Below are 11,396 nucleotides of genomic sequence, written 5' to 3' on the forward strand. Positions count from 1 at the left end.
ATGTATCTATACACTGTAAATGGCTCGATTGTAATCATGTATTGTCTTTCTGATGATTGGTTAGCGCGCAACAAAATCTTTTTCACTGTACCTCGGTACATGTGACAATAAACTGAAACTAAAACTGAAACGGATCTGTTTCAATCGGCCATCTATCATACATGTGCCCAAAGAGACCAAGGTGACCTGCCTTAATAACTATTGCCCCCTTACCACCCCCCCCCCCCCCCCCCCCCCCCCCCCACCCCCCCCAACAACAGAACACCACGAACTACTTGGACGGCTTAAAGAAGGATTCGACCCAAAACGTCACCTATCCATGTTCTCCAGGGATTCTACCTGAACATTTAGTTACTACTGCACGTTGTATCCTTTTGTTTGTAAACCAGCATCTGTAGTTCCTTGTTTCTACTAGTAACTACCTCTTGCGTTACGTGTTTTCTTATTGTGTTTTGCACTAATATTTTTTGTGCAGTCATTTTCTTTTCACTGTTTCTTATAATTTATGTTTTACGTGTGGTCTGAATATATGCACCTGTGAAGGTGCTACAAGCAAGATTTTCATTGTTTCCTGTATCTCCCCGTACTTGTGCACGTGACAATAAACTCGACCTGACTTGACTTAAGAGTCTCGACCCGAAACGTCACCCATTCCTTCTCCCCAGAGATGCTGCCTGTCCCGCTGAGTTACTCCATCATGTTGTGTCTATCTTTGACTTAACCTGACTCGAATGAGAATAGCGATGGACACATGGAAATACAACTACCTGTAGAGTTTGCAGCTGGTCACATAGCATTGAAACCTCGTCCATTCCTTCATTGTCAGTGTCGACTTTCTGGTACACTCTACCTAGCAACATTATGTGGACACCTTCGCCACGCAGAGTGCAGCAAGTCAACATGTACTCTCGCTACCGTCTTCTCAAGAGCCGTTAGAAAGAAATAATAAATATCGGTCTTATCTGGGACATCCATAACTCATGACTGAATAAAATGCGCTTAATTGCTTGTAAATCGCCTTGGGACATCTTGAGATTGTGAAAGGTGCTGCCTAAATACAAACCTCTCACGTTGCCGTCTGGCAATACTTCATTCCGTCTGAAAGGGGGCACCGACCGAAACATCGTCTATCCATTCTCCCCATTGACCCGCTGCGTTACTCGAGCACTTTGGGTTTTTTTGCTCAAGATTCCAGCCTCTGCAGTTTTTCGTATTTTTGTCTATTTAGGTGTTTGTCTTTGTGCCAGTTCCTTTTGGCACCCACTTATATTGCGTCTGAAGAAGGGTCTCGATCCCAAACGCCCCTTCTCTCCAGAGATACTGCCTGCCCCGCTGAGTAACTTTTTGTGTCTATCTTCACATATATTATCTGATTTACCATTTCCCTGTTTTCATTTTTACTTTAAATGCCTGTTCTTCTTACATTGTTTTAATAACTATTTTCATCTTCCTATTATGCTAATCTCTGTCAGAATATTACCTTATATTTTCCATGTGACTTGTACTTTTTTAATCCATAGTTTTCATCCAAGAATTTATTCTTGACTCGCTTGTCATCGCTGGGCATCTGAAGAGCTAGTTTTAAATGCTCACACTTTGCTGATAATTTTTAAATGCAATAATTTGTACAATTATTTCACTCTCTCTACGCGCGTTTGTATCACATCTGCTTTCCGATTTACTGTTGTTACTCTGCATCACTCTTTATTTTCTGTGATACGTAACTTATTTTGCCTTTTATAAATTCATAATCTACTTTCCTACGAGATGTTCGCAGTTCTCACACTGCACGTGTATTTACTTGACTCTATGCAAGGTTGGGAACCTTTTCCATTTTTATTAATCTACATTGTATTTAACGTTTAAGTTCTCTTCAACCGCCGGTGCATGTCTATTTACCTCCTGTCAAGTACAATTCTCTATTATTTCCAACCGTTTGCTATCTGTAGGTATGTTGCAAAGCGTACCTGAAGCGTCGTTGAAGATCTGCTGCTGAGGCTGTGCGCGATTTTGGCGCCGTTTAGAGGGGGCGGGTTTAAAACGCGATTTTCTCTAAGCTGTTCCAATCGAAAATGTTCAGCCTAGTTAATTATTAACGAAAAATCGCTGGAAGACCCCGTCGCAAAAGCTATTATTAGGTTTAAAGGCCTTGAATAATAGTTATAGTAGTTTAAAAATCAATCTCTAAACCCGCGACCGCCAGCAACCGCAGAGTCTCATAAAGCAGACCACAGAAGTTAGGTTGTATATTTTTACATTAAAAAGGGCTTCTAAAGATCCCTTTATACTAAGTTTAATATTGCGAGTAGCTCAATTTGGGCCCATTATATCGCGCAGTATTTTTCTGGGCATTTGGGGCACAAATCTACCGCAATGTGAACGTTCTAAACCAGCGCGTTCCACAGGGACCCACTGGAAAGCTGATTTAAATGGGCATTTATTTACAGCAATTAAACACTAAATTCCTTCCATTTGGCCTATAAATTAATGTAAATGAGATTTAAAAATCATGTTTTATTGTGAATTATTTGTGAATATTATTTGGACATTTAGGCTATTTTAAAATGTTAATCATTTATTAAGAAATGGATAGATGTTTAGATCTAGTAATTGAAGTCTGAAATTAGCTACAATTAGGTAACTAACTAATTATATGCTTTAATTTCAGGTCATCCAAGTAAGATTATTTTATATTTGTTTCAGAATGCTTCAATCTATGATAACTGAAAATTTCATTCAGTTCTCTTAATTTTTAAGAAAGTTATGAGCTTTTGACTGTTCACGATCACAGCTTTTTTGTTATGTCCATAGAAAATCAATAGGGAACAAGATGCTCATTTCCCAGTATGAAAATGGCCATAACCTTTTAAATACTTGAGATATGAAAGTGAATTAGGTGTCAAATTAAACTTATTTTTATGCTTTATCTGATGGGATAAATTACAGACTTGATTTTTAAAATCTCAAAATTTTGTAACATTGCTACTATCTGTATCAATTTATTACTTGCATTATTTTCTCTCGTTGTTCTATTCAGGTAGTTCGGCGGTTCCCGGAGTCTTGCAATCAACCCTGTTGTAGGTCGGTGCGCAAGCAAGACTCTCGCTTTCTGTGCAACATGCCTCGCTCTGTATCACTATCTTCCCCCGTCCATTCTATACGTGCGCCAGCCTCTATCATCCCCTCCCCTCTCACACCATGTCCCTGCTCTAATGACCCCTCCTCCTCCCCCCGTGAAAGGGAGAGCGGCTCCCGAGCGCGTGGCTGGGCGCGCCGCGATTGGCCCGGGACCTCGCGCATTAATGAGCGGCACGCTCCGGCCGCCGCCGCCGTGTTCCGAGCGCGAGCCCCGGGACAATGGGCTCCCCCCCCCCCCCCCCCCACCCACATCACAATCACAGGTAATGGGAGCGACAGCGAGGACAATGGGACCCCCCCCCCCCCCTATCCCTGACAGTGGACGCGAGCCCCGGGACAATGGGACCCCCACCCCTGACAGTGGACGCGAGCCCCGGGACAATGGGACCCCCACCCCTGACAGTGGACGCACGCCCCGGGACAATGAGACCCCCACTCCTGACAGTAGGCGCGAGCCCCGGGACAATGGGACCCCCACCCCTGACAGTAGGCGCGAGCCCCGGGACAATGGGACCCCCACCCCTGACAGTAGGCGCGAGCCCCGGGACAATGGGACCCCCACCCCTGACAGTAGGCGCGAGCCCCGGGACAATGGGACCCCCACCCCTGACAGTGGGCGCGAGCCCCGGGACAATGGGACCCCCACCCCTGACAGTAGGCGCGAGCCCCGGGACAATGGGACCCCCACCCCTGACAGTAGGCGCGAGCCCCGGGACAATGGGACCCCCACCCCTGACAGTGGGCGCGAGCCCCGGGACAATGGGACCCCCACCCCTGACAGTGGGCGCGAGCCCCGGGACAATGGGACCCCCACCCCTGACAGTGGACGCGAGCCCCGGGACAATGGGACCCCCACCCCTGACAGTGGGCACGAGCCCCGGGACAATGGGACCCCCACCCCCACATCACAATCCCAGGCAATGGGCGCGAGTCCGAGGACAATGGGACCCCCCACCCCTGACAGTAGGCGCGAGCCCCGGGACAATGGGACCCCCCCCCCCCACCCCTGACAGTGGGCGCGAGCCCCGGGAATGGGACCCCCACCCCTGACAGTGGGCGCGAGTCCGAGGACAATGGGACCCCCCCATCCCTGACAATAGGCGCGAGCCCCGGGACAATGGGATCCCCACCCCACCCGCCCCCTACCCCAGACCTTGGGAGCGAGCGCGAGCACCGGGACAATGTGTGTCCCCCTCCCATCCCATCCTATCCCATCCCAGCCCATCCCATTCCATCCCAGACAATGGGAGCGAGCGCGAGCCCCGGGACAATGACACTCCCCGCCCCCTCCCTCCCTCCTCATCACAAACCCTGACAATGGGGGCGCGCGACGAGTGGCAGCGAGCGCGAGCCGCCCGCGCCTCAGCCCCCGGGGCGGCGATTGTCTGGCCCCCCAACCACCCCCCTCCCCCTCTTGTATATATAATATATAAAGCAGTGAAAGGCCGGCGTGTGCCAAACACACACACACCGCCGCTTAAACCGCAAGCTCGCCACAGCGCTGCTGATACCCGGCACCACCCCCACCCCCTACCCCTCCCAGGTCGCGTGCCACTCAGCTTGGCGCACAGCACTCCTGCTTATTGCGACTTAATTGATGCTCTATAGATATATATTTGCAAAAAAAGGCGAGTTAGACGGGTGGAAAAAAAAGGAGAGAGAAACAATTATACCAGGTAGGCGAAATTATCTTGGACAGCAATTTTTAACAAGTGCTTTAACACTTTTGAGACTTTAATTTAATATCCAGCATCATTCGGAAAGTAAGCTGTGCTTGCTTTGTTTGTCAATGTGATGTGTTTATATTGAATACAATGTGCCATAGTTTCACTAGTATGCGTGTTTGTTTTAACCATCTTTGAACTAATTTTCTTGTTTGGTTTTCAGCAGCAGCAGCATCATGTCTCCACAGTCTGATCGCTGTCCTTACAAAGAGCAAGCCAGTGGCAAGTACTTTGCCTGCCCGGCTCCAGCTTGTTCTCTCAGCTCAGCCGAGGAAGAGATCGAGGACACGTCCGCGGCCAAAGCCGATTGCAAAAGGCGAGCCCGGGGTCGCGGCAAAGCCCGGAGTCAGAAGTTGGTGCAAAGAATCAAAAAGACCCGGCGCATCAAAGCGAACAACCGGGAGAGGAACAGGATGCACAACCTGAACGGGGCGCTGGACGCGCTGAGGGAGGTGCTGCCCGCCTTTCCAGAGGATGCCAAGCTGACCAAAATCGAGACCCTGCGCTTCGCTCACAATTACATCTGGGCACTGACCGAGGCTCTGCGGCTCGCCGATCCCAGCGGGGACACCAGCGCCGAAGGGCCGGACAGGCAGTACCTGGACACGGGGCTGAGCAGCCCTAGCCCCGGGGCTTCGGCCAGCTCTTGGAACAGCTTCAGCTCGCCTTCCTCTTCCTCCTACACATGCACTTTATCGCCGGGCAGCCCCGCGCAGGCGGAAGACATCTACTTCGGGCAACCCGAGAGCCTGTACGCTGCCGCTAAACGCCAGTCGGACTTTTTGCAGGCCTCTTCATTCCATGAATTTATTTAAAGCTCGCGTATCTTGTATCAGAGACGGGGGAACCCTGTCTGTCTATTGCAATGAAAACAATGAATATGCCTATTGGCTGGGGAGAAAAAAAAGTTGGAGACACACTGTTTACATTTCTTATTAGCGTTTATAGGATTGAGATTTTGTCATGTATTTTTTAAAAAGAAAATGTATTTTTCACTGCTGATACACGTTAACCGCCGAGGTCCAATGGTACATACTTCGGCATCTGCCTTTCTTCCCAGAGAGAACTCTGTTGAAGGCTGTGGGAATTTGAACTGTCAAACCAAACTTTTCCTCGCTGCACTTTGTCCATTTCCCCAGGTTCTCCACAATGCCTTTTGTTCTCTGGGTCTCTCTTCCCCCCTCCCCCCCCCCCCCCCCCCCCCCCCCCCGCCACATCTCTCCCTTCTCTTTCTGCCCCCCCCCCCCCTTCCCCTTTTATCATCTCGAGAATAAGAGCGGCTTCACCAGCTGTCTAATGTGATTTACGGAAAAAGATGTTGTGCTACGGGACGAGGTTAGAAGTCATTGCATAATTTGTAGACTTTTTTTTGAATGAAAACGAGCGTGTAAATTTAGGTTGAGCGCTTTATCAAAGGCAGGGAGGGAGAGAAGGGAAACACAAGGAAGGAGGGTTCATGCATTATTTATCTCGACCTCCGGGGATGAAGAATTGCCTTTTTTTCACCCCAAGGGAAAAAAAATCAGGCGAATAAAACAAACCGACACGGAGGATTATGGCGATCATCTACACATGTGTTCACGTTTATTTATTATAAAAGAAAGATTTCATGCACAAAATGTATATTTTGTATATTTCAAAAGTTTATTGTTGCTATGTATTCGCCTGCAAATCAAATGGAAAGCGTTTTCGATTTATGCCTTTTAAAATAAAAAAAGTTTAACTTTCATATAAGTAAGTTGGCAAGTGCTTGGCTCATTGAAATAGTGTGAAAAAGAACAGCTGTACACGCAGCCTCTACTCGCTACTCGTTATTAGATTATCAGCAGACAGAAGACGCATTTCATATCGAATCTTTTCAGGGAAACGTGGGTCGCGGAAAACGGCAAAGTGACCGAGATAAAAGTAAATAACCCAAAAATAAGAAAAATTCTGATCAGATGTTTTTCATTATAGTTAGTTGGCAGTATTGCTGTTAAAAGGGAAAGCCCCCAAGACTTCATTGCTTTAAATCTAATAAAAACGATTACGGATTCGGGTCTCGACCCGAAATGTCACCCATTCCTTCTCTCCAGAGATGCTGCCTGTCCCATTGAGTTACTCCATCATTTTGTGTCTATCGTACTGATAAAGTCGTGAAAGATTGGTTTGATCCGTGAACAATACACACAGACTCCCCCACCCAAATTCTATGCAAGCGTATAAACTATCTACGATAAATATTTTCGTTCAAATTATGTATTTTAGCACCGAATCTCACACATTCGCAATTTGAAAAATCGATTAAGATTAGATGCAGAATTTGTGCTTTAATGGACATATTGGCGGTAAAAATAAAGCAATGGAAAACGGAATTAACGAATCTCAACAGGTTCTACTGTTGAAGTAAAACCAGTACACAATATATTATCTCTGCATTTTATCCGGCCATGCACGTTCCAATTTTCAGCATTCTGTTGAATATGGATCATAAGATCAGTGCACTTCTTCATTCCCCTTGTAAATTGGCACGTTCTCTGTAGATGTAAACCCCCTCTCCTTTGCTTCCGATCTATAGGACGTTCAAAAGATTATTGATGATGGTCTTGCATTTGCACGTGTCTGTGGATACCCAAGAGGGAAACGTTTCATTATTATCTGGTATCAATCTTCTCTCTGCGGCTGGGGTGAACTCGACAGCAACAGATCACGAGAGTTCAGCGTATTTAAATACGCCAAAAGCTCGGGAGTTCAAAGAGAGTCGCATCTGCTTCTGTGAAAAAGCCGTTTAAACTGTTTTAAGAATTAGAGTGGGGTTGGACAATTGAACTCGAATTAAGGAGAAGGGCGAATAAATGGTGAAACTCAGTTGAAATTTAAAATTAACTAGAAAATCCAACAGATGGTATCTCTATATCCGAGCTAGGATTTTATTTTCAAGTTACCTAAATGGCCCTTAAACCGAATGATGGATTAAGCAAAACATGGGACTCGAGAATAATTAATAGCAAACACTCCACGCTTTCTAATATCCAGCGATAATTTGATTAACGTAAAGAAATCCAGAATATCTTTTTGTAGGGGGAGGGGGGGTTAATTCAATATCACAAAAAAAAGATTATGAAGCTGACGTAAAACGAATAATTCCAAGCGTCTTAACGAGTGTGATTCCGATATAAACTATTGCAGTGTACGGTCTGAAATGCGTTGTCCTGGAGAATAATAACAGCCTTGTTTACCTGAAGCACTAGGGCAAGACAAGGATTGATAACTCTCCAGGATAGATTCAACGACGTCTCACGTTTAAAACATCAAATCCTTTCACCTTACATCATTAGATCGAACAAGCATAATTTTTCGTAATGGGCTAATTAGTCGAATGTTGAAACTCAACGTAAACGTATCAGTAAATAAACACTTTCAGCGGCTTTAACCTCACATTCAATAGGTTAAATGAGCATAATTGTGATCTGCACCACCTTCACATGTACTTGTTATAAACAGCCGCCTACCTCATCAGTTTGACATTGCAAATGTACACATCCATTTAATCGTATTCTGCACGAATTAGGATAAACAGTTGTGGTCTATCGCTGGATAGATTTCCAATAAATGAGATAATAATAATAATAATAATAATACATTTTATTTAATGGGCGCCTTTCAGACATCTCAAGGACACCTTACATAGTAATCGGAATAAAAACATATAATCGGAATAGAACAAGTAAAAAAGACATCACAGAGACACAAATTAAAAACCTCCAGGAACTATTTGAATAACTAGTTTCCAAAGCTATTCATTTTATAAAGATCTCCCACCAGCTAACGTTGCCAGAGAGCTGATGGGGTTTGAAGTCATACACACCTCAACGCCAGTTTTCTGATTTTTTTTGGAATGTATGCCATTTAAACTAAAAATGTACGTAGGTTAAATAACAGGTTAGAGACTCCTTTATTTAATAGTCCGATCAAAGGTCTCCTTGAAAAAAAGATCTCGGTCACAAAGCGAGCAGGCAAGTTGGGTGTGAGGGGGGCAGGGTGTTGGGAGCCTGGGCAATAAAATCAAATGTGTGAAAAAAGAATTAGTGAAATTTGGTTACGGGAATAAAACGTAAGGCTTCCAGCCTTGGGCTAGTACTGCGAGAGAGTCTGATCTATTGTTTTCCAGCTTGGCAGGAGGTTTATTATCTGCTAAATCATTCCCCAAAAGGTATTAGCATAATCACTTCTTTGATGTGACTTGTGTGTCAAAAATCAGCCATTGCCCGGGAGTGTAAAAACCACCAAAGCTTTTACGAAATTGACAGTGTAAGGCAGACGTCATAAATAGATTTAACCCACGGCTTGCCTGGATCCCTTTAATGATTAAGCACAAAGAACAACAAAAGACGAGCCTTTCGGTCTGGGCGTGATTGATCCGATTGTGTCTATTCTGATACTTGGGAGAGCACGTGCGTTTCTCGGAGGAAAAGGATTTCCACAGGCTCAATTAGGAACTGTCAACTCTCCGATCAATACGCATTTGCCACCATATCCTTACGTGGTTGCGCTCGACAGAGTTGGGTTATCTTTTTATTTATCAAAACCAACCTTTGGTTCAAGAGAATTTTGAAACACGCCACACGTTCTTGCATGATTGCGCTTTCGCAGTCAGGATAGAGTTTCCAGAATTTGAAACCAAATTGTAGCATGCAGCCTGACCTTACTCTTTATTTTGTTCCAGCGGTGCAATGGAACTGGTCATATCTTATCTGATCTGTAACTCACAATTGGCTTGAAGAGTGACCAGTAATTGAATCATCAAACACGTTTTCAACTTAGATGCTAAAATGTGTATGTACAGACAAGGGTACTGTTTGCTTAAAAGAGGCTGGGGTTAGACTCTCATCAGGTACCATCGCATACTGCAAAACCAATATCGACAAAAACCTTAAAAGTAAACAAAAAGTTATTTCTCACATGCTAACAATTCACTCGTGATTTATGTGGAAGACACCCCAAAGCATGTTGGAGGGTGGGAAACTTCAAAGAAAAGCAAATGAGAAAAGGAAGAGAGTGGATAATGTTGAGTTGTAGCCATGGTCAAAGAAGGCTTTGTGGAGCTCTTTGAAGGGGAGGAGTTGTCAAGAGGTTTTGAGGGAAGGATTTATAGGGAGTAGAGGGCATAGCAATTGTACCATGAATTCTTTCAGGTTTGCTGTTAGGGTTCAGGTTTGAGTTATGGAGGAAAGCATCAGAAGTTGCTAACTTTAAAGACCTTTTATTAATGGATTATTGCTACAAGTTAATTAATGGGAGTAGAGAGGTCACCGAAATAAATAAGTAGCCCAGATAGTGAAAGTTATATGCTGGAATATTTGCCCAGAGGACATTAGTGAGGTTGATGGTGGCAAAGCCATTGAGGGATTTGGAAATGTAGGTGAAGTTTATGAAGTTTTAAAATACTGTGCATCCTCACAACTGATCTTGTTGCAGTAAGAAAAGTAAAATATCAAATAACATTAATGTTAAGGAAGGAATAATTCTACTTTGCTTGGCCTTTTACAAATATTTGGCACGTGAAACTATTTTATAAAGAGCTCTCCAAAACACACCCACACAAGAATCATTAGATCCATTAGTGTTCAGGAACACTTTAGTTCACTTTACAGCACAATCCTCCCAACAATCGTCCAAAATATGAAAGAATCAGTACAAATAAACAGAATCCCCCAACATCTTCCAACCTCATTCTCAGCTCTGGAGCTATTGGGTGGTCAGCTGAGGAGAGATTGGACACCGAGTGTTTATATTCTCTAGAATTGAGACAAGAAACGTACGATTCTGATGATTGCACTGATAAATGCTAAGAAATTGTTTTTGTTAGGTGGAGAATGTAGAACATGATGGATAATATTAGGATGAGAAATAAGACAATGAGGATTGAGGTGAAGAAAAAAATATTTACTCAAATGGTTATAACTTATGAATAATGATAATTCATAGGCTTGGTGTGTTGTGGATGCTCAGTCAATAAGCCAAGGGTTCGAAACCTGGGGTAAATGTACCCCCAGGGACTTTAAAATAATAATGTTAAAAACGGTATGTTAAATTTTCCTCTTTGTCGGTTGCTTTGTTATGGTAGAAGTGTAAACTCAAATTACTGAACAAAACAGGGTGGGGGTAAATTTACTTTCAAAAAGTTGCCAGGGGTAAACGGGACGAAAAAGGTTGGGAACCCCTGCATTAAGTCAATTCAAAACTGCAATTAATACATTTTCAAATTGTTTAAGATCGACCAATTCCATTGTATCACTGAAACAAAATAAAGTGTGGAGTACAAATATATCCCCTTAGATTGTACTTTTTAAAACATGCAAAAATATATCTTTACTAAGTTAACACAATAATTCAAATGTTTCTTGAGCCAAATATAAGAGAGAGTTTTGCCCATAACATGACATAATCTATACAAAGAAACATATTCTCCCCAAATCCTCCAACCCCACTGTCGCCCACCCCATCATTCTCTGCACCACCCCATGTAAGAATTTTAGAATTTTGTTATTGGAT

The 11,396-nt window shown here is 44.0% G+C and overlaps 2 protein-coding genes across 3 annotated transcripts; both read left to right on the forward strand.

Annotated features, from left to right (window-relative positions):
• The first annotated feature begins 3,404 nt into the window (after positions 1-3,404).
• Positions 3,405-4,148, forward strand: LOC116978912 (proline-rich protein 2-like). The gene has a single exon (XM_033030621.1). The coding sequence runs from the start codon at positions 3,405-3,407 to the stop codon at positions 4,146-4,148; it is 744 nt and encodes a 247-aa protein (XP_032886512.1).
• Positions 4,149-4,601: 453 nt separating this feature from the next.
• On the forward strand, positions 4,602-6,046 carry neurog2 (neurogenin 2). Of its 2 annotated transcripts, none has more exons than XM_033018706.1 (2): positions 4,602-4,814; positions 5,026-6,046. In XM_033018706.1, the coding sequence occupies exon 2, from the start codon at positions 5,039-5,041 to the stop codon at positions 5,675-5,677; it is 639 nt and encodes a 212-aa protein (XP_032874597.1). In that variant the 5' UTR covers positions 4,602-4,814; positions 5,026-5,038; the 3' UTR covers positions 5,678-6,046. The 2 variants fall into 2 exon arrangements, with proteins under 2 accessions (XP_032874597.1, XP_032874592.1); XM_033018701.1 differs by having other exon boundaries at positions 5,035-6,046.
• Positions 6,047-11,396: the final 5,350 nt, after the last annotated feature.

This window comes from Amblyraja radiata, chromosome 1 (assembly GCF_010909765.2).
Source record: "Amblyraja radiata isolate CabotCenter1 chromosome 1, sAmbRad1.1.pri, whole genome shotgun sequence".
Classification (NCBI taxonomy): Eukaryota; Metazoa; Chordata; class Chondrichthyes; order Rajiformes; family Rajidae; genus Amblyraja; species Amblyraja radiata.